Source organism: Protopterus annectens, chromosome 1.part0 (assembly GCF_019279795.1).
Source record: "Protopterus annectens isolate FY-2018-M chromosome 1.part0, PAN1.0, whole genome shotgun sequence".
NCBI lineage: Eukaryota > Metazoa > Chordata > Ceratodontiformes > Protopteridae > Protopterus > Protopterus annectens.
In genome coordinates, this window is record NC_056725.1 from 448,783,132 (window position 1) to 448,806,964 (window position 23,833).

A 23,833-nucleotide genomic window follows, 5' to 3' on the forward strand; every position below is an offset into this window, starting at 1 on the left:
TCCATTACATCAGGTTTTCTGGCCCTAAATGTCAGGAGCCCTCCAATAGGGAGCTAAGTTATGGTGGGGAAAACACCACCAGTAAAAAGTAAATACCAATACCCCAAAAGGGGGTGAGTAATAGACATAGAGAGGAGAGCAAGACAAAGGGCTGGAGGGAAGGAAACCAGGACTGCAACAGTGAATACACTCAAACATCTACATTTATGGTAAGTGTACACAACTGTATTATGTTCTTCGTGTTTCACTGTTGCAGTCGTCACACTTGGGTCGATTCCCAAAGCTGAAGAAAGGATGAAGGCAGTCAAGAAGAGTTGAGGCTGGCTAGTACGCCCTGCAGGACTGCTGTTGCAAAACCCGCCCTGGATTTGGAAAAGATAGGTAGGTGGTAATGCTTGGTGAAGGTGTGTACAGACCGCCAGGTAGTAGCTTCCAGGATGTCCCTGGTAGGGACTCCCCTGAGGAATGCTGCAGAGGTAGAAGTTGCCCTAGTGGAATGTGTTCTGGCCTCCTGAGGGGTTGGTTTCCCATGGTGCTTGTAGCAGAAATGGATGCAATGTGCTATCCATTAGGAGATTGATTGTTTTGAAATGGCCTTGCCCTCTCTGCCCCTGGTGCAAAGCTGACTAGTAACTGGTCAGATTTTCTGAAGGGCTTAGTCCTATCAAGGTAGAATCTGAGCTGTCTGTGCACGTCCAAGGATTGCAGGATCTTTTCCCCTTTATTCTGAGAATTAGCGAAGAAGGTTGGCAAATGAATAAACTGGTTGAGAGCCACACTGGACACCACTTTAGGCATAAAAGAAGAGTTAATCCTGAGGGAAACCCTGTCAGCATGGAAAATATTATGGGTTCCACAGCCATAAGTGCTTGTAGCTCAGAGACTCTTCTAGTTGAAGTGATGTCAGGAAGCAAGGCTGTTTTCCAAGAGAGGAATTTTAACTCTGCTGACGCTGCAGGTTCAAAGGGGGGTAGCGTGAGCTTTTCCAGTATAAAGTTAAGGTCCCAAGCGGGGGTGGGTTCTCTCCTTCATGGCTTTAAGTTGTTTACTCCTCTCAGGAACTGTTTGATAAGAGGGTGAGAGAATAGAGCTGGCTCAGTGTTGTAATAAGCTGAAATGGCAGAGGCACGGATCTTAATGGAAGAGAAGGATAGGCCTCTGTGGAGTAGCCCTGCTAAGTAATCCAGGATTAGAGGTAAGGAGGGCAGTGCTGTGTCCTCTCTTTTAGACTGAGTCCAGGAACAATACTTTTTCCACTTAGTATAGGATTTCCTTGTACTGGGTCTTCTGGCTTCAAGAAAGACATCCAGTACCTGCTTGCTTAGGCTGGTCACTGGGGGAAAATTTAAGGAATAAGCCAAGCTGCAAGATTCATGGTTTGCAGTTGTGGATGCAAGATCTCTGCCCCCTGCTGAGTGAGTAGGGTTGGGATCTGGGGTAGGTGCTAGGGTGGCACCGGTGACAGGCTGCACGGTAGTGGGTACCAGTGCTGGCATGGCCAGTCTGGGGCAATCAGGATTGTTCTTGGTTTGTCCTGTCTTATCCTGAGTAATATTCTTGAAAGAAGAGGCAGAGGGGGGAATGCATATATTGACAGGTTTTCCCACTGGAAGGACATGGAATCCACTTTCCAGGCCCTGCTGTGAGGTGTCCTGGTGCAGAATTTGCTGAGCTGGTGATTGCAGGGAGAGGCAAAGAGGTCCACCTCTGGGGTCCCCCATTTCTGGATTAGAATACTGAAGGTGCTGGGGTCTAACTGCCACTCGTGTGGGTCTAAGAGATTTCTGCTTAAGTCGTCTGCCAGAGAGTTTTGTTTGCCTGTTAGGAATTGAGCTTGCAGGTGGATCGGCTTGTCCAAGGCCGTGTTCCACAGGGCCATGGCTAGCCTGCAGAGTGGGTAAGAGTGTGCTTCCCCCTGCGTGTTGATGTACCACATAACTGTGGCGTTGTCTGTTTTTATCAGCAGGGGTCCTGGTGAGAGTAGGGACCTGAAAGCTGTCAGAGCGTCCTGAACAGCTAGTATCTCTTTTTGGTTGATGTGCAGATGAGATTGACTTGGGCTCCAGTGGCCCTGGATGCACTTGTCACCCAGGTGTGCCCCCCAGGCATAGTCTGATGCATCTGTGGTTATGGTCTGGGCGGCGTGGGGTTGAGTAAAGGGAAGTCCCTTGTTGTGGTTGCATGCTGCTGCCCACCAAAAGAACTCAGTCCTTAGACAAGGCACGATAGGCATGATGGTTTCCAGGTCCTGAGAATGTTGACACCAATGACTTTGTAGGTACCACTTAAGTTTCCTCATATGCAGTCTGGCATATGGAATTAGGATGCATGAGGCCATGAACCCTAGGGCCTGCAGGGTTTTCCTTGCGGATAGCTGGGTTCTGGTGGCCATTTGAGTGAAGAAGTCTGTCAGATAGGCTTGTTTTTCTGGAGTAAGAAATGCCATCTGGGATGCTGTGTTCAAGCTTGCTCCAAGGAATACAATCTTTTGACTGGGGACTAGTTTTGATTTCTTTTCGTTGATTCTTTACAAATGTCAGGTGCTGCAACATCTGTTCCTTATCGCCAGCCTGAGTCCGGCAATCGTCCAAGTATGGGTACATTTGAATTATTCTCTGCCTGCAATAAGCAATGGATGTAGCCAAGCATTTTGTGAATATTCTGGGAGCAGTGGATAAGCCAAAGGGAAGTGCACAGAACTGATAATGCATAGATCCTGCCCTGAAAAGTAAGTATTTCCTGCATGAGTTCCTGATAGGAATGTGCAGATAGGCTTCTTTTAGGTCTAGGGTGGCTAACCAGGCATCTTTGAACAGCATAGGAAGAAGTTGCTAAAGGGTGACTATTTAGAATTTTGGTACCACATGGAAGGTGTTTAGAATGGGAAGAACTAGGATTGGGTGCCAAGTGCCCTCTTTTCTGGGTACCAGGAAAAGTCTGGAATAGAACCCTTGAACTATCTTGTTCTGTCGGAACAGGTTGAATTGCCCTTATGGAGAGCAGGGATTGAATTTGGTTTTGTGCCTCTGCCCACTGGTTTGGAGGAAAGTCTGGGAACCCTTTTGCTGTTGGCAGTGAGTGGAAGTAAAATTTGTACCCCTGGAATACAATGTTGAGGGCCCATTGGTCTTTGGTGACGGAGGTCCATTTTTTTTGCATGATGGGCAAGTTTTCCTCCTAAGGGCACAATCAGTTGGGCAAAGGTGAGAAGAGGAATACAGAAGTCATTCGGCTTAGCACTCCTGTTTTTTGAAGTGGAGGCATTCCATTGCTTAGATCTCTGCATACCCTGAGACTGAAGTCTGGGTGGGGGGTCTGTTTCCCCTGGTTCTAATTTGAGATGGCCTTGATGGGGCTGGAAAGGACCAATGTTTCGAGGGGCAATGCCTACTGAATCTTGGAGGCTGCACTTGCAAGAAATCTTTTACTGTCTGCATAGATTTAGCCTTTTCTTCCATCTTTTTTAGAACCTCTTCTGCTTTGGTACCAAACAGATTGCCACTGTTCAAAGGAGCATCTAGTAATCTTGATTTGACATGGTCTGGCAAGGTCTGCTCCTTAAGCCAAGCATGCCTTCTCAGTACAGAACCAGTGACTGCTGCCCTGCAAGATGCTTCTAGGGCATCAAAACCATATTGCAAAGTATTATTGCTGACTTGGCTTGCAGAATGCATAAGCTCTTGTAATTCTTTATTTTCTGCACAGTCTGTAAAGGTAGCTAATTTTTGCTTAATAAATTCCACAATATGTTGTTGGTATTTCAGCATGTGAAACTGGCAATTCAATGCCCTAATGGCAAGAGTTGCAGAGGTGTATACTTTTTTACCCCATCTGTCTAAAGCTCAGGAATCCCTGTCCGAAGGAGTGGGATTCTTAGCTGTAGTTGCTTTTATACCTTTAGGCCCCTGGGAAACGATCTCAGGGTCAGCAGTAGGATTTTTGAAAAGAAATTTGTGAGAGTCAGGGACTCTGTAGTACCTGTCTGGTTTTCTTGGAGCAGGGGTTAAAGTATCAGGAGTTAGGCAGGATTCCATAAAGACATCATCCACAACATCCAGAACTGGAGGTAATGCTAAAGGTCTATGTTGTAGCAAATCTAGAAATTCTCGGAGTCGCTTTTTGGACTGAGGATAGTCTTAGTATTTCCAGTGGAAATGCTCTCTTAAAGTATGTAGGGTTTCACCAAAAGAAAAATCCTCTGGAGAGGAAGCAGATGGAATAGATTCCTCTGCATCTGAATCCTCATAAGCAGATAAAGGCATGTCTTCATATTCAGAAACCTCAGAGTCGTCGGACAGGTCTCTTTTTCTAATTAGCAGGAGAAGGCTGGCTTCCCCTAATCAGCATAAACAGGTCTTCTGCCATTTTAAACATTTGATGTTGTGGCAAGGAAACAGGTGCTTGAGTTTGGGTAGTCATTTTTTTATGCGTACCTCGTACACTTGGCCTTAGAAACTCGGTAGTTTTAGTCAGAATTGAAGACGCGAAAGAAGTCATCGGTTTGAGTATCGGTAGTGGGAAGAACTTCCTTAGAAGCCAGTACCTGCACAGCGGCTCCAGACACATCCAAGGTAGAGACATCCGCAGGTTCCGTAGTCAAAGAAGAGTCTCACGGCATACCAGACGCCGAATGGGTCTCGGTGGTGGCCTGCGAATCCGTCAAAGCGGGCATCAGGGGCTGCGAAAGCGCCTCACTGAGTACTGGCCTGTGTGGTCTGTCTCTGTCTTTATCCTTACGTTTTTTTCTGAAGATCGGTAGTCGGACGGCTTACCGAAGCCATTTCGGAATACGGAGATCGAAAGCGAAAGTATTCAATGACAATAAGGTCCTAATGATGAATAGTTCGGAGATCGAAAGCGAAAGTATTCAATGACAATAAGGTCCTAATGATGAATAGTTCGGGCGTTGAACAAGGAGCAAAACCAACATCGAGGTACGTCATGGTCTGGGCCTAAACAGGTGATGCAGTAAGAATGGAAATCTCAGTGTGGTATTTGCTTTCCACAAGTGAGACAATTGTTAACTTTTTCTGACATCAGTTAGAGTAAGAAAAAAGGATCCCTAACGAGGTACTTAGCTTTAGAAGACTTCAGGATGATTCAATTCGGAAACGAAAACTCAGGTAGTAGCCGACCGGCACTCGTGCGAACTGCTTCTGCTTTGGGCTCCTCAGCAAGAAAGACTGATGTAATGGCGTCGGCTGCCTGTTTTTATATCCCTGACGTCCTGACGTCAGTCCTGGAGTGACAGCAACCGACGCAGAAATACTAAGTCTCTGGTATTCGGGTCGACTGAGGGCTACCTGCAGGCAGATAACCCAAGTGTGATGACTGCAACAGTGAAACAAGAAGAACATCTACATTTAATAAAATGACGGGCCACTTGAGAAGAGGACCGAAACCTTCCCATCAGAATCAGGAAGGTCAGAAATAACCTGATAAGCCTGAGAGAGAAGAGCTATAACATACCTGGTCATATGGGTCTGATAGTTAATAACCCAAAAGGCCAGGATAGCGGCAGTGTACACCTTTTTGCTCAATCTTTCCATGGCCCTACTGTCCTTGTCAGAAGGAAGCAATTTAGTAGAAGGCAACAATTTAGAAGGTTTGTCAAAATAAACAGAGACAAGAGAGGGGGTCAGCAGAAGGACATTTGTAAAGAAACTTACAATCAACAGGCACCTTATAAAACCTATCATTTTTTTTAGGAGCTGGGGGCTGGGAATCAGGAGCCTAAGAAGCTGTTGAAAAAGTGTCCAACAAGGCAGCAAGGACAGGTGGGACAGCAAAAGGCTTACGAGACTCCATTTGGAGGAGTTAATACCACCTTTTCTGGATGTCAGAAATCTGGGTACATTCCCATTTAAAGAATTCCATCATACGAGAGATAGTATTCCCAAAGGAAAGTTCTTCAAAGGGAAAATCTGGGCAAACGGATTCATCCTTCTCAGAGCCATAGTCTAATGGAGAAAGAATCTGAGAGGAATAAGCTAAAGACTCTTCTCCAGAGTTCAATTCTTTATCAAAAGAGTTCTGCTCCCTAGGCCTCTTAAGAGGAGTAGATGATAAAAGGGAGGCAGGAACAGAAACTCCCTGGGAGGACTTTCAGGCAATGACAGCATTAAATCCCTGTGTAAAATCAAGCTATTCACACTGAGGATCCTTAAGAGCTGATGAAATACGTTTTGTTTTTTGCTTTTTTTTCTTCTTCTTTTTTTTTCAAAGGGATGTTAGTGCTAAAGATCTTAGGAGGTTCGGACCCTTGCTGACAATCAACATAGTGAGAATTTCCTACCTAACAAGAATCTGCGGAACACCCCTTGGTCCCTCCAAAAGGATAAGCCACGGTTCCCCCTCAACATCTATAATGGACATCTACAGAGCCTGTGAGGATGTGCAAGAAGGTGGATCTACGTTGGCCTCCAAAACGGTAACAGCAGAGAAATCTGATGGAATAACGGGATGATCCTCCGTGCTTTCACCAAACTCGAGAAAGAGACGTCGGTCTACTTCTTGGCAGACGGCTGATCCTCGGGTTGGGACGATTCCACCATTGCATCCTGTGCCAACAACTTAAGACATTAGTTCTCTAGGTAGACAGACAAGGAGGAAAGATAACTACAAAGACTCTTAAGGACAAACACTTGACAAATCGGGCACAATGTATGGTCGTAAGAAGCAATCAAGGAAAACAAACACTGCTCGTGACGGTTCTTATGGGGAATTTGTCTCACACACTGACATTCTCCCTTTCTGGATGACATGTAACTTCGTAACTAACAGCAAAAGGACAAGATAAGAAAGAAAAAACACAAAGGGGCACTTATTTGATATCGGCTTGGTAACTAGCAGAAACAAAGGAGCAGTCAGATTGAAAACTGAAGACAGTGTTCGGACTGATGGCAAATATGTTCTGATCTATGTACATCCGTACATCACCTTTATGCCCTACACCGAGAACAAGGAGCATATGTATGATGTACAACATCCTTGAAACCTACGGCTTTGGAGACGTTGGGCTACCCTTGGCATGGAATCATTTTAGTAAGGAATACTGCAACAGAGAAATAAAAACACATCAACAGTTATGTTTTTCAGAAAAAAACATAGTTAAGAGACAGGTATATACAGTAAAATATTTACAACATATTTAACTGTATACAGTTCTTGTAGCTCCAAATTCTTGCAGTAAGTACACGGATTGGATTTATACATTAGAAGGGAAAACAGTGTTGAAGCATTGTGCTTATCATGATAAGCACTGCAAGGATGTACAGATATTTTGAGAGTAAGACTTGGGTGAAATGAGAAAAGGGAGAGAAAAACAGGAGCGCATGACTGAAAAGGGAATAGGTTAAAATGGGAAAGAAAGATGGAGGAAATCCTGGGATAATAGAGAGACAGCTGAAAGACTGCTGAGCATGAACATGACCAGGATTTAGTCAGAAATAGTTTGAGTAGTCTTTTAAAGAGTGATTATTTGTCAGCGAGTCTGATGTGTTCTGGGATGATATTCCATATTTTTGAGATGTAGCAAGAGCAAAGAGAGTCTTCAACTGGATTATTAAACTTCAATGTTTTTAATAAGAACTTGTCAGCAAAATGGAGGACCCCTTTTTTGTTATTGTCTTGTACATCCCTGGCCAGGCAGCTTATTTAAGTCATCACTTGTCCTTGAAAATAAACCACACAGGCCAGTTAATTAAGCATCCTCAAAGATAATGTTAAAACAACAAACGCTTCCTTAGTAGGTCCATCTTTACCATAGATTTGTTATCCAGTGGATGGACAGTTGGGATCTGTGGTGTGGGAGTCTGACTGAGGGCTGCATCAGTGATGGTGGAGACTGATTTAAGGGTCTCTGACCAGACTATCCCATTTCCGGGTGGACAAAATATCTTGGTCAGACTACTAGTGCACAACGGACATTATATTAGATTTATCCCACGCCACACTAATGGCATCCATAAGAGTGTCCACCACAGATGGAGCCACCCAACAGGACTGGAGTTATAACAAGTCTTTCTGCAGTCTCTTTTCTTCCAAAAATTTCTGAAATTCCTACACACATGCACACGTGGACGCTCATGCACACACACACTTCCTTTCTTCTTCCTTTTTAATACTACTCTATACTGTGTAATTTCATTTTCACTTCCTTCTCTTTTTTTCTCATCTACTCTTCTCATGTAGAAGTTCATTTGCTTTTTCTTATGTTTCAATGTTAAGATCAACAAAAAAAAGATCAGTTAGGACTATACCATAAACTGCAGTTTGAAGAGAGAGGCTGATGGGGGAACATTTTACACATACACAGGTAATGGACAACAATTTGGCTCTGTTAATGCTTGTAGATATTATGACCAAGTCCAGTTGGGTAGTTACTGGTGGTGTAATATTGCCTGATTACAGAACAATGTACATAACTGATTAACAGCAACTCTTGCTCCTTTATGAGATTTATCATATCTATAGTGTGGGGGCAAAAGTACTAGTAATGTACAAATGTAGCCATTTTTCTATAACAGAAAGTGTGTGGTTCACAGTGAGAAAGCCAGCCATGTAAAACAGGAATGGGCACTACAGTCTACCAGCTAAAGCGCTAAAATTGCACCCTTTTTTAAAGAAGACACATTTTTTATTAAATTATCACTTATGACATAGGCAATCATACATTCATACTAATGAAAATAAACCATTCTGAAATATTTTCAGTTGCAAACCTTATATATCACTTATAATCTATCCAGTCATTGTCAGTCAAACATTCCAAGCTCATTAAATGACTACCTTCCCTTAAACCTCATTCTTCCTCCAAAATTTGTTCTGCATGCATTGTTCTCACAATTTCCATTTTGTGTATGTAATTTGTACCTAGCTATTTCTAAAGATCCCACTTCAAGTTGTTTTATCTCTGCTATTCTATTCACTACTTCTTGTACAGCTGGTTTAGACGTTTATTTCCATTTTCTAGTACATGCTTTTTTGGCAGCCACTAGAATTAAACTCTCCAAGACCTTACTATGTCTAGGCAGTTCTAATTCTGTATCACTGCTAAAAAAAAAAAAAAAAAAAAAAAAAAAAAAACATTTCCTTAGTTACACCAGTTTGCTCACACAGTATTTCTGACAGAGTAGTCTGCAGGGATTTTTTGAAGTCTGCCAACTCATTAGAATCCTAAAAAATATGCTCCCAATTAACTCTTTCTTTCCCATCATACCTCCAACACTTGCAATCTATCAGAGGAAAATTTCTTTGGAGTCTGCTTTGGGTACAAAAATATCTATGCAAACACTTCCAAGCAAAGACCTAAATCTTCTAGACTTTGTTGCATATTATCCCCCCATTGTTTCTTAGTCATTTGCTTATCCAGTCTCTCTTCCTGATCTTTTCTAACCTCCTTTGATCGATTCCAATAGTTTTCATGCAATATTTTATATGTCCTAGTAATTAACCATTTTTAACAGCAGCTTCTGTTCTAGATTCTACTAAAAACTCTGCCATGCTAGTCTTTCATTTAGGATCCCCTATTTCTTTCTCTTTGTTTATACAATCTCTAGCCTGCAGTCTAAACTAATTCTTGGCCTCTTTCCATTCTGTCACCTTTCACTCTCATTATTTGCTCCCAATACCTTGGTTTCTTTGCCAGTTTTCTCCAATAAATTACTGCCCCCCTTGCCATAAACTCTTTCGTCAGAATCACCTTTCTCCATCCTCGTGTTTGATTAGTTCTTAAAATACTTTCTACTACTTTATGAATATAATATTCTTTTTTTTCTCAAAATTTCTTTTACGAATATAATATTCTGTATGGTTATCGTTATTCCCCTTAAGGATCTGCATACAAAATCCCAGTCTCTCCTTTTTCTTGCCCCCCCCCCCATTTCATCATCATCCTTTTCCAATTAGAATTATACATTTCTGCTTGTGCTGTATATAGCAGCCTTAACTGTGTAGCTCTGAAATACCCTTTCAAATCAGATAATCCTAAACCACCTTGTTCTACTGGAAGGATCAACTTATCCCATTTCACTCTTGACCTGTTCCTCTCCCAAATAAAATCATTCAGCTCTTTATTAACATCTACAACTTCTTCTCGGCTTATAAAAATGTGCCTGACCAGTGTATAAAACTAAAGGGACTAAAACATTTTCGCTGCATGTATCTTGTTATCCATACCCATTATACAGAGCTTCCACTTTCTCAATTTTTGTATTATCTTTAGTTTAGTCTTTTCCCACATACCCTTAGGTGCCATAACAGAATCTTTTTTAACCCATCCTCCTTAGCATTCTTATCATGTCCCCATAAACACTGGTACTGCTGAACCAATTTGTGTATGGGTACACAGTTTACAGATACTGCCTTTGTTTTATCTTCATTAATTTTATATCACAAAAAGACTTGAAACTGTTTCAGAATGTTGCACAACACTGAAATGTCCTTTTCTGGTTTTATCAGGTATAAAATAATATCATCTGCAAATGAAGCCAACTTTTCTCAACTACCACATCAATTATGCCTTTGAATTTCTGAGTCACTTATTTTCTTTGCCAGTGGTTCTAAATATAACACAAATAAAGGGGGAAGAGGACAACCCTGTCTGGTTCCTCTGCTCAAACAGAACTTGGAGAAGAACCTCCCCACTTTAATTTTTGCCTCTTATCCCTTATATACCCTCCCAATCAACCTTATAATTTTATGAGGGAATGCAAATGCTTCCAATGCCTTACTCACAAAATCTCAGCTTACTTTGTTGAATGCTTTCTCTGCATCAAGACCCACCATCAACAGTGGTATTTTCTTACATTCTGATTCCCTCTTGATCATCATTGCTCTATTAATGTTGTCAAATACTTGCCTTCCTTCCAAAAAAACTACATTTTTTGTCAAATACCTTTATTGAATTATCATTTGTGACATAGGCAAGTTTACATTCATATAAAAGTAATCAAACTATATTAACATAACAAACATTATACTTCACATATGTTGCTATATACCATATAACCTAAGCAGCATTACAAAAATTATTCAATTCTTGCATTTTTTAAACAAGAAACATCTTTATTAAATCATCACTTACTACAAAGGCACTCATACATTTATATCAATGAAAACAAACCACACTGACACAATCCTAGTGGAAAAACATTTTACATCACAAAGCATATTGACACACTCCCAGTTGCAAACATTATACATCACTTATAATCTACCCAATCTTTCTTACTCAAACATTACACAGCTCATTTTAAGTTCTGCCACCTTTTAAACCTCATTCCTCCCCTGTATGCATTGTTCCCACAATTTCCCATTTTTTCCTATGTAGTTTGCTCCTACCCTTTTCTAAAGATCTCAATTTCAGTTGTTTTATCTCTGTTACTATATTCACTACTTCCAGTATATCTGATTTAGATTTTGATTTCCATTTTATAGTAATTGCTTTATTGGCTGCCACCAATATTAAACACAGCAAGGCCTCGCAGTGTCTAGGCAATTCCGATTCTGCATCATAGCTCAGAAAAATCATATCCCTTGTCAGACCGATCTGCCCACCCAGCATCTCCGACATTACATCCCACAGGAAATCCGTAAAGTCGGCCAACTCTCCGCACCCTCAGAAAATATGTTCCCAATTACCTCTTTCTTCCCATTCACACCTCCAACATTTGCTGACTGCCTGAGGAAAAATTCTCTGGAATCTACTTGGGGTAAAAAAAATATCTATGTAAACATTTCCAGGCAAAAATCCTAACTCTTCTAGATTCTGTTGCATGTTTAGGATATATATATATATATCTATATATATATATATATATATATATCTATCTATATATATATATATATATATATATATATATATATATATATGTATATATATATATATATATATATATATATATATATATCCTCCCACTGTTTCTTTGTGAATTGCTTATCCAATCTTTCTCCCCAATCTTTTTTAAACTCCTCTGATTGATTCTTAGAGTTATCATGTAATATTTTATATGCTCTACTAATTATCCCTTTTTTATACCTCCAAAAAACTACACTGATCCATATCTATCAATGTTGGCATTACCTTTGCCAATAATCTAGACATAAAAACGTTATAATTGCGGTTTAGAATTGAAATGGGTCTATATAAAGCTGGATGTGATATATCTTTACCATCTTTAGGTATTACAGCCACCACCTGTTTCTTCCAGGATGTTGGTGCTTCTCCTGCTTTTAAAATACTGTTAAACAAAACCTTCCAGATGTTTACCACTTTCTTCCCTCCTAACAACCAAACTTCCACAGGAATACCACCTATTCATGGGGACATTCCTGTAGACTGGTTATACATATCCCAATTTTTATCTCATCCCCTCCTATCCTATTAGCAATTAAGACTCATCCACCTCTAAACTTGGTATATTTAATTCTTCCATAAACATTTCCTTTTGTACTTTTTCGTGGTTTCTACATTTCTCTGCTTTATACAGATTTTCATAAAATTTCCAAAATATTTCTAATACTTCTATAAGACCTCTGGTAATTTACCTTGTTATAGTCTCCCTAAGTTTGGCAACAGCCCTTTCTACTTTTTGTTGCCTGAACCATCGCGCTAAAAGTTTTTGCGCTCTGGAGGTATTATCAAAAAACAGTTGCTTAACAGCAGTCTTTCTAAATTCATGCATATTAGCAAGGTAGTCCTTTATTTTATCTTTAGCACTGCAATTGCACCTCTTCTTCTGTGAGTCTCCCTCTATTCTGCAATACTTTAACCTTACTCAGTCCCTCTAAAAAAATGTATTTCTTAACCATATCTCTCTTTCTTTTACTTCCACCTTATTTTTAAACCTGACTTTAATTTTTTCCCACTCCCTAGCTATATTTTCAAAAGAAGTTTCTATCTTCTGTACTAACTCCCAAATAATTTCCAATACCCACTCCTAAAATTCCTCTCTTTTTAACAGATAAGTGGGGAAGCACCAGAGTTTCATTTTTATTTCATTACCCTGCATTTTTATTTGAGTTATTATTGGTTCATGATCTGAAATAGTTACTGTCATCATCATCATCTTTTGGCTATTCCCGTTAGGGGTCGCCACAGCGGATCATCTGTTTCCATTTCTTCCTGTCCTCTGCATCTTGCTCTGTCACACCAACCACCTGCATGTCTTCTCTCACCACATCCATAAATCTTATCTTAGGCCTTCATCTTTTCCTGTTACCTGGTAGCTTCATCCTTAGCATCTTTTTCCCAATATACTCAGCATCCCTCCTCAGCACATGTCCAAACCAACGTAATCTTGCCTCTCTGGCTTTGTCTCCAAACCTTCCAACCTGGGCTGATCCTCTAATATACTTATTCCTGATCCTGTCCACCCTTGTTACACCCACTGCAAATCTTAACAGCTTCAACTCTGCCACATCCAGCTCTAATGCCTACCTTTTTGTCAATGCCACTGTCTCCAACCCATATAACATAGCTGGTCTCACTACCCTCTTGTAGACCTTTCCTTTCATTCTTACTCATACTCGTCTGTCACAAATCAATCCTGACGCTCTTCTCCACCCACTCCACCCTGCGTGTACTCTCTTCACCTCTCTTCCACACTCACCATTACTCTGAACTATTGATCCTGAGTATTTAAACTCATCCGCCTTCGCCACCTCTACTCCTTGCATCCTCACAATTCCTCTATCCTCCTCACACATATATTGTGTCTTAGTCCTTCTGACCTTCATTCCTCTTCTCTCTAGAGCATATCTCCATCTCTCCAAGGTCTCTAATAGTTACTGTATACCTATTAAAACTTTCAATTAAATACACACGTTTTTGTGAAATACAATTTCCGTCTAGCCTAGCCCAGTTTTTGTACCTTATGGGTATTATGTAATTACTCTCTGAACTCCTACTACTGAAGTCATATCTTCCACACCACATATTTTCATAAATTTCTTCAAAAAGCCACCCTCTTTTGTTATATATTCCCTTACAGGCCCCCAGATACATCCTCAATGTGAAAATCAAATTCCAGTTCCCATGTACAAGTACTATTCCCTGCTAAGTGACTATATCTACCAGAATTTTCTTAAGTACCACTGTAGCAGTTTTATGTAGCTAAATACATGCTGGTATAATCCTCCTCCCTTGCCAGTAGCCCTTTAGTACTACAAATCGACCATTACTATCTCTCTTCTTTTCTCCCTTCTATCACTATTGGAGCTCCTCTTTCAATTAAAAAAAGTACTCCCCCTTTTCCTTGTCCCAGCTGTTCTCACTGAATAATCACCTTGAAATCCTTTCTTTATCAAATTCACATGCTCAGTTATTTCCAAATGTGTCTCCCGTAGCATAGCTACTTGCACTCTGCATTTTTTAATACAATTCAAACATATTATCAAGGTGGTCCTTTATTTTGGTTCCCTATTAAGTAAGTGAACGCTTAATATAGCAAACGCTGTTTAATAAGACAGCTAAATGTCAAAACGGCAAAATCCTGAAGACATAGAACAGCGATTTTTTTCCCAGGGAAAAAAAATCACTGGGCCGTTTTCGGGACATTGCCGTTTCCTCCACTGTAGTGCGATCTCGGAGTTGGTATATTTAAGTAGGAGGGGTGTGGGGGCAAAGCTTTATTATTTTGTAAGGGGGGGGTTGGTGGACCAGCGATTTTTTCCCCCGGGAAAAATTGCTGTTTCGTTTGTTCAGAATTTTGTGTTTTTGTTTTTTTTTTGGATCGATTATACACCGTTTGCTATTTTAAGCGTTCACAGTTATAATACAGACCCTTTATTTTATCTTTAGCACTCTGCAACTGCATCTCTTCTTGTTCTGTGAGACTACCTCTGTTCTGCAATACTTTAACCTTAGCCAGTCCCTCTAAATAATTCTTATTTCTTAACCATATCTCTTTCTTTTATTGCCACCCTATTTTTAAAACCCACTTTATCCCACTCCCTAGCTATATTTTCAAAAAAAGTTTCTATTTTCTATACTAACTCCCGAATAATTTCCAATACCCATTCCTCAAATTCCTCTCTTTTTAACAGATAAGTGGGGAATCACCAGAGTTTCATTTCTATTTCATTAAGCTGCATTTTTATTTCAGTTATTACTGGTGCATGATCTGAAATACTTACTGGATACCTATCAAAACTTTCAATTAAATGTACACGTTTTTGTGAAATACAATTTCTGTCTAGCCTAGGCCAGTTTTTGTACCTTGGGGGTAATATGTAAATACTCTCCAAACTCCTACTACTGAATTCACATCTTACACAGCAAATATTGTAATAAATTTCTTCAAAAATCCACCCTCTTTTGTTATATTTCCCCTTATAGGCCCCCAGATACTTCCTCACTGTTCAAAATAAAATTCCATTACCCACATATAAGTAATATTCTCTGCTGAAAGTGATTTCTCCCAGAAGTTTCTTAAGCTCCACTGTAGCAGTTTAAGTAGGTAAATACATGCTGGCATAATCCTCCTCCCTTGCCAGTAGCCCCTTAATACTAGAAATCTACCATTATTATCTTTTTTCTTTCTTTCTTCTATCACTATTGGAACTCCTCTAACAATTAATAGAAGTATTCCCATTATTCCTTGTCCCAGATGTTCCACTGAATAACTATCCTAAAATCCTTTCTTTATCAAATTCACATGCTCAGTTCTTTCCAAATGCGTCTCCTGTAGCACACCTATTTGCACTCTATATTTTTTAATATAGTTCACTACACTTTCTTTTTTGTATATATCTGTAAGACCATTAACATTTAAAGATAATGTGGAAAGTGTCATTATGGTAAGAAGTTATTATTCCCACCCATTATATATAACATCATTTTTATTTTTCTAAAATGTTAAGTTTCAAGTTTTGTGTTACATGCATACACTAATGCTTGGCAGGTTGATCTTTTACACAGTTTCTTGTCATATCCATTCAAATCTATGTCACATCTTACAAGGGTTTTTGATTTAATGAAAACTCTCAAACAAGTTGACAGCCACACTCACAGGCTTGAATTAAATTAGAATGAAGTTTATTCATACCAAGACGTATGGTACAGCCTGTGTTTCTACTTCCCCTAAGTGCTGTCTGTTTTGTCTTATTATTCCTCGCTCAGATGTAGAAAACAATTTGAATGCTTTCATCCTCTGAAAGAAAGAATGATTCTGATTTATTGTCCCCTTTATCAAACTGTCACCACAGAAACACGAGAACCAGATGCACAGTTGCCCTTCCACTATAAGCTTTTAATACTGCACTGTGAACATTTATGTTCTAGAGGAAAACTTTTCATTGCATTCAGTGTTCTTTTATTTATTTGCTTCTCCTTAAAACTTGTTATTAAATCAACCCAAGGGCCTTAATCTAATTATTCCCCTATGCAAAAGTAAGAAAACGCATATAATTTTTTCTTATATCATGCTATTTTGTTCAGGATTTCTTCTTGTTCAGTTTTAAGAAATGTAGGCATTGCGATGTATAAAGAGAAGAACGAAGAAAAATAGGCGTGCCTGTTTACTTTAGTATTCCTATTAGACACAAAAATAACTGAAAAGGCTTTACTTAACAGCATGCAGTATATGTCACGTATTATAAAAATACTGTTAAAAACAAAATGTTTTACTTACAGTTAACTCTATTTCCTCTTCCCATCTCTTAAATGTTCCTCCAAACATTAATGACATGAAGTACGGCATATGCTTTGGAGTCTCCCACAAGTATAGCAAAGTAAAAAAAAAAAAAAAAAAAAAAAAAAGTCCAATATTTCCTGTTTTTCTTGTTGCATCATATTTCACAAATTAAGTAATGTTTTGTAGTCCTACATTTGTTCATCCATTTCTGAGTTGCTTTTTTCTTCCTGTTGATCTCCATCTCCCAAACCCAGTCCCTGGTTCATTTCTAATGTACTCCTGTTTCTTCTAGTCAAGTCTTCTGCTTTTTCTTCTCTCTCTCAAGCATTTTGTTTAGAACACTGGAAAAGGTTTCACTGGCTATCTCTCTCTCTATATGTGCTTATCAGAGGAATAAGAAGCATAATCCCCTACTGTTTGATAGCTCATTTTTTTGTCGGACAAACTTTTATATTTCCTCTTTAGCATGTCCTGTATATTAAAAAAAAAAAAAAAAAAAAAAAAAAAAAAGGATTTTTACCCTCCAGGAAAAAATATTTTCAAAATAATTCAATACAGCAGCTTGAATCTCTCACCCGTTTTTTGACATTCCCTGACTGCTGGAATAAATTTATCCCTCCTCTTCTAGTGTACAGTGAGTAATCATTTTCCACAAACACACTTCTGTCTCCCACTTTTAGTATGTTTTTCCTTCTGCCACAGTTTTGTCATCCATCCTCTACTGGGGTGCCTTTCGTGATTTTGGACAGTTTTGTCAGAGTCAACACTCTATGCTAGTAGGATTTAATCTTTTTCTATTAGAGGTCTTGGCTGCCTTCTCACGGACAGGTTTGGAGCATACACACAATGTGCCCTTTCAATTAACAACTCCTGAGGTGGAATACCAGTCTAGTTGCCTATTTGTGCTTTCATAAAATTAAAAGTTCGCTACTTCCACTTTCTCTGGTTCACCAGAAAATCTCAGGTTTTCCCTACATGCTCTGCACACCATGTGCCGTTTCAATTAACTATCCCTGATGTGAAATACTAGTCTAAATACCTATTTGTGCTTTCACACAATTAGTACAGTCTGTTCCTTCCACTTTCTCCAGTAAAGCAGAAAATCTCTGGTTTTCACTACATGCTCTGTCCTCTAATTCTACCATCTTATGAAACATTTCTTAAGCAATTTCATACTCCTGACAGCCTTTTCTTCATTTTGACCTCTGATTTTTGCAGTTTTATCAGCTCATCTGAATATCTGTTTAAAGCTTCTTCCATTTTTCCAGCTTTGTGTTATTTGAGTTGATATACTTCTTCAGTATTTCATTTATTTTGGTTATCTCTGAGCCCATTTGGTTTATTTTTCCTGTAGATTATGGGAAGCCATGTCTTGCACTAAAGCTGCAGCATGAAATGCTTTTTGCTGAAAAGCTTTAGGATTCTTCCCAGCCAGCGATTTCTCCTCACCGAGTTGATAAACTCCTTCAGTATTTCATTTATTTTAGTTATCTCTGAGACCATTTGATTGATTTTTCCTGTAGATTACAGAAAGTCATGTCTTGCACTAAAGCTGCAGCATGAACTGCTTTTTGCTGAACAGCTTCAGGATTCTTCCCAGCCAATGACTTCTCCTCACCTTTTGTCACTGACTGATTTTCTTTCAGGTTCTCTTAAATTCTTTTTTGCTGGCATCCACGCAGTACACCTAATAGCCACTGAAATTATACAAAAAGACAAATACACTAGCTCTCTTTTCTGAGTTTCTGTTTTCACACTGGGAGAAATGAAACTACGTTGTTACTAGTGTTTAGCCATCTTGAAAGTTCTAAAATGCATCCTTGACAGCAATCCACACACAAACAATTATGTTAAAGAGACTACAGTCAAGTAAGTGGTAACAGGCCATTTAATATTAAAAATAAAACAGAATATTTTGAAAATTATATCAAACGAAGACCTGCTAACAGAAGAAAAGTAAAAAATGTGTCCTTTTTCTTCAGAGTTGCAAGATAAAATGAAATATGCTGCATGCTGAATAAGTATTTGGAAGCTCAGAATACTTGGAATGCAGCAGGTAGAAGAAGAGACGAAGAATGCTTCATTCTGGTCTGTGAAGTTGTGACTATGTGAGGTATTGACTACTATGCCAGCAGAAGTAGGGCAGTGGATGTGTAACATATGCCAGCATAGCTAGCTGGAGTGTTGTAAAGAATTACATGTCATTTGTGTATCAAACTGATTTGTACAGGTGCTTGTGTTGAAAATGCATTTGTAAAGTTGCTTGTGCTAAAAAAAATGTACTAACAGTGGGTCCTGCTAGACAGAAAAAGAAATACACCTGTATATCAGACTGTATTGTAAATTCTGGAATCAATATATTCTAACACAGGATACTGGAAGAGAAGAGTTTCATTTCAGTCCAGAAAACTCTGAAAAACAGTCTGAAATGAAATTACCTGGTATGCCATAAAGACTGTATCTTACAGTTCTGATTGTAGCCAGAGATGAAATGTCTGTGAAAGCAAGGACTAAGAATCTTGTTGTATTGCCTTGAGCAGTGAACTAACTGCTACTGTGGAAGGTTTGAAATGGTTTTACGGCTTCCAGATATTATAACACATCTTAGCAAAGCTCTATCTGTGTGTATGGTAACACATATGCATGAGATTCTGGTTCAGTTTCAATTAACGGGAGGTAGCATGGGAACCAGAAGTCAGATGAACAGATGTATGTGATGTCATTCTGTAATCCAGGACTAAAATCGTGCTTTAATACTAAATGAGACAGAAGTCTCAGAGCAATCTATTTTTTGGAACCTAACAAAGAAGGATCTCTTGCCCACTTCATCTTGCCTAGCTTTACACTAAGTAACCAGGGAATAGTACTTCTTCAAATCAGTCAGGAAAATATAGATTAGTTAACTACTGTTTTTCTGTATCTCTGTGTGAATCTATTCATCTGTGTTATTTTTAATATTTTCTGTGATTGAAACTCTGGTGTTTATTGAAAGTAGATATTTAGTATGTTCGTGTTCTTTTATCTATTATTAAATATATTTAAACATTTCATTGTGGCTAGTCTTTTAGAGAATATTTTAACCTTTGAGAGTACTTATATTTATTTGGTGACACTGTGGCCACTCCTGAAAGCCTTGCTGTTTGGTCAACATTACCACTGGTATCAGTATTAATTTCACTAAGTATAATTGGGTACACTTGTAACAGTCTTATATAGTAGCTGGCTTTGGAGTGCCTGTTGGCGACAAAGGGGCATAGCTAGCATATCTGTGCCAGCCTTTCCCTGGTGGATGGGTGTGTGTAAATCAAATCTCAAAGAGTGTGTGTGTCAGCTACTTGGAGCAGGGATATAGGATGCTGATATCTCAGAGTGAGTGGTGGAGAACTTGGCTTGGACAATCGGCTGAGGACTCAACTCTACAGCTGTGCCAGTGGAGAGTCTTACTGGGGGCCTGGAGAGACAGTGAGGGGAAACCCAGACCTCAGACTGAGTGTGCTCCCTGTGTACTCTTAAGGGAAATTCTGCTTGACGCAGAGGGCTGCATCTATTTTTGTTCCAGGTGAATGTCTGCCTCCAGTGTCAGTGGTAAGGATTCAGGCTCCTTAATTACTAGCCCATAGAGGGGGGACGTCACAGAAGTAACATGATTAAAAGGCAATATCCACAAGTTAAGGCATCTACAATGAAAAAAAATCTTGAATGTTCAAAACAGCTCACTGCCATTAAGGTAGAGGGCTACCTGTACCTCAGACTGGACTCAACTTCACAGGTCAGGCACTATAGCAGCAGTCATCATTATGCTTGGATTGATGGAGTATTGAATATGCGTTACGCTGCAGCCGAACACAATGATCCTACTGAGGAGGAAAATGTGAAGCAAATGCATGTCAGCTGAGATGACCTTCTTTTGAATGAAACAGAGCTGTAGAAGACAACTGCTGGGCACAGAGTATTACGTTGATGGACAATCAGTAAAACAAAAACGTGAGATGGGTAAAATCAAGACTCACAAGGAAAACAAGAAAATAGGAGACAAAACCTACCCCTAAAGATAGCAGAAACACCTGTTCTCCTCCAGAAACCATACATCTGTAGTCAAAAACTTGGCGGATCTTTTCCAGATTTTTAACGGTTAGCAGTGTTGGCTTATAGTTAAATGCATCAATATCCGTATTCTAAAATGGAAAAATATATATATGTATTATCAGCAGTTAAATAATCATAACAGAGAAACAATAATGAAAACCACACAAGCAGCATTATGTTAGAGAAACAATAATGAAAAATGCACATGCAACTGTATGTTAATCTTCTGTAAATGTATTTTCTATTCATTCAATCACAACCAAGGGAAAGAAAGAAAGAAAGAAAGAAAGAAAGAAAGAAAGAAAGAAACAAACAAACAATTAGGATAAAGTTATAATGAAACTACATGCTCACAGCTGATAAATGATACTGAGGTACCCAGCACATTATCTAATGAGCATGACCCATTTAATTATGGGCTAACTTAAAATTGAGCTACTCTTTCTCTTAGTGTCTAATTTGACTCAAGAATCAACTCCCATTTTGTTCAGCCCTACCATGGATCAGGTAGTAGAGCTCTCTCTACAGGAATAAGGTCTTTGTTAAACAAATAAAAAAAAATCAGTTCTCTGTATAGGATTAAACTGCTTTGTTTTTTCCATCACACATTAATATCTGCCAGCTTAATATCTGTGACAACAGAATTAAGTAGCAGGGGTTGTGATGGCTGGCTTTTTTTTTTTTGTGAAACTTGGCATGTCAACTTACTGCCTAGTCCACAAGGTGGCCTATTTTGCAAGTTAAATTCAATCACCTGGTGCACTGTGAGTATGCTATCATATGTATGGGCCAGATTCCATTTTATTTCCAAAAAGGCCATCTGCAGTAGATCTGACCCCCTGGGTTCTTTTTCCAAGAACATTCTAATTAAGTAGTTCTCTCTTTAATATCAAGCGCCCAAGCATAGGGTGAATATATCCACAAACATACAGGACTATGAATCTCATGATGAAATAAGGTGGAATTCTTTACCTACAGTACTGTTAGCCCTTGATCCCTAACTGAACATGAAAACAATGCAAAAATATAACCTTGGTATAATCTCAATCTATCTGCTACACAAAGATGACAGGCTCGTCCATCTACAAAGGAGTAGAAAGCGTGGGTTAGACGTACCCACTGAAAGATCAACTCCTAAAACAAAATAACTAATTAAAAAAATGTTTCTGTATGTGCCTTTTACAATTTCGTCAACCCACCATCAAGCTTCACTTCATCAGCCAAGCCCATTTGTACCTATTCCTGGGTATTTCCCAGTGATGATATGAAGGGCACTGGGCATTATACAAGCAGACACGACAATGTTTGTGCCCTTGCTGGCTTCCCAGAAATAAGGATTTTTTTTAAATCAACTCTACATTTTAAAGGAGGTATTACTATAAAAAATCAAACCATAATAATAATGCCATCATCATCATTATTACGATTATTAATTAATTGATTTTGCAGCCAAATAGTATTAAACTTAGTAATGCCTTACTATGTCTGGGCATTCATATCCTATATATTAGCTCAAAAAATAATTTAAGATCGATCAGCCAATTATCCCCCCAAAAAAATATTCACAATAACGTGTCTGTTTCTTATCACACTGCCACTATTTGATATCTACTGGATGAAAACTTCTTTGAAGTTTGCTTGTGGTACAAAAAACCTATGCTAACACTTATAAGCAAAAATCCATAACCTTCTGGACTTTGTTGTGTACTTGAGAACCATTCAGATAGCTTCCCATATTTAATTTGTACAATGCCTTCCCATTCTATATTCCCAATCTTTTCTAACCAGCTATGACCGACTCTTACAATTATCATGCAATATTTTATATTCCTTACTAATTATCCTTTTTTACAATAACTTCTGTTCAAGACTCAACTGAAAAAAATAGGAGCTTGTCTATCATTTAACAACCCCCTGTCCCTTTCTCTTTGCCTATACTCTGCTATCAATTGCTGGCAGGGAATGTAGTCTCTAACCTGCAGTCCAAACTTCTGCTTAATCTCATCCCACCCTATTACCTTTTACTCTGTAGTTATTTGCTCCCAAAACCTTGGATCCTTTGTTATTTTTCTGCAGTATATTGCAGCCCTCTCTTGCTTTTCTATACCTCTGCTTACATTCATCCCTATTGACAAAATCTGCTTTTTACATGCTAGTGCTGGCTTAGTTCTCAGAATGCATTTTGCTACTTTATGAAAATAATATTCTGTATGGTCACTGTTCTCCTTAATAACCTGCATCCATAATCTTACTTTTCAAATTTGCCGTATATCAGCATAATATGGACAGAATTATTTTCCCCTTCCCTCCTGGCAAGGAAATCTCCAAGGGATGACTGGTACACTTGTAGATGAACTTCTGTGCTTCTCTTCCATTTCCTTTGACAAAAAAGCATGTATAAAGGAACCTTCTTAGTGGCAAAGTCATCCTTAGAGTCACTTATTGTCCACAGTAGATCTGGTTTCTCTTTTTATTGACTCATCTGTCAGAGAATTCTTGTTTATCGAGTTCCATCAAACATTAACTGTTATATTCACTGGGCAGGAAATAAATTTGCTTCCTACAGCTTGCAACCTGGTTTCTCCAGATCCAGAAATTGCAGTGGTTCTTTCTTGTCAGGAACAGTTGTTTCTATTATCTCTGCTTCCCTATGTTTTCCATGTACTGGGCTTCTTGGAATGAGGGACATGTTTTGTCATATGGAGTAGATCTAATGGTTAACCCATTTTGTGTTCCATTTCCACACATTAGACCATCTTGCACACACTTTTGATTTCGATTAAACTCTTCTTTTATGAAGGCCCACTTAGTTGCCATTTCCAATTTTCATGGGGGCAAAGACAGTTCTTCCACACTTTCCTTAGAAGTATCCAAGGCCTTTTGAAGAGGAATTTTCTGTTGAAGCCTCCATTTCATGAAACTGTTCCTTCTTGGGACTTTTACATTATTTTGGAAAAATTAAGTCAAGTCCTTTTTTAGCTAGCGGTTTCAGCAGAACTCAAATGTGTTTCTTGGATGATCTTGTTTTTGATAACCATAATGTCTGCAATAAGGATTTCTGCTCTATTCACTGAAACCCCTTAACTAGTTTTTCATAAAGATTATATCTC

General features: G+C 39.0%; 1 protein-coding gene across 1 annotated transcript in view; it reads right to left on the reverse strand.

Annotated features, from left to right (window-relative positions):
* The window catches only part of CMTR1 (cap methyltransferase 1), a 2,799,821-nt gene that overhangs the window by 688,650 nt on the left and 2,087,338 nt on the right, over positions 1-23,833 (reverse strand). The window contains exon 17 of the mRNA XM_044060367.1: positions 20,681-20,812. Within this exon, the coding sequence (XP_043916302.1) occupies positions 20,681-20,812 (132 nt within the window). The remainder of the gene's footprint in view (positions 1-20,680; positions 20,813-23,833) is intronic.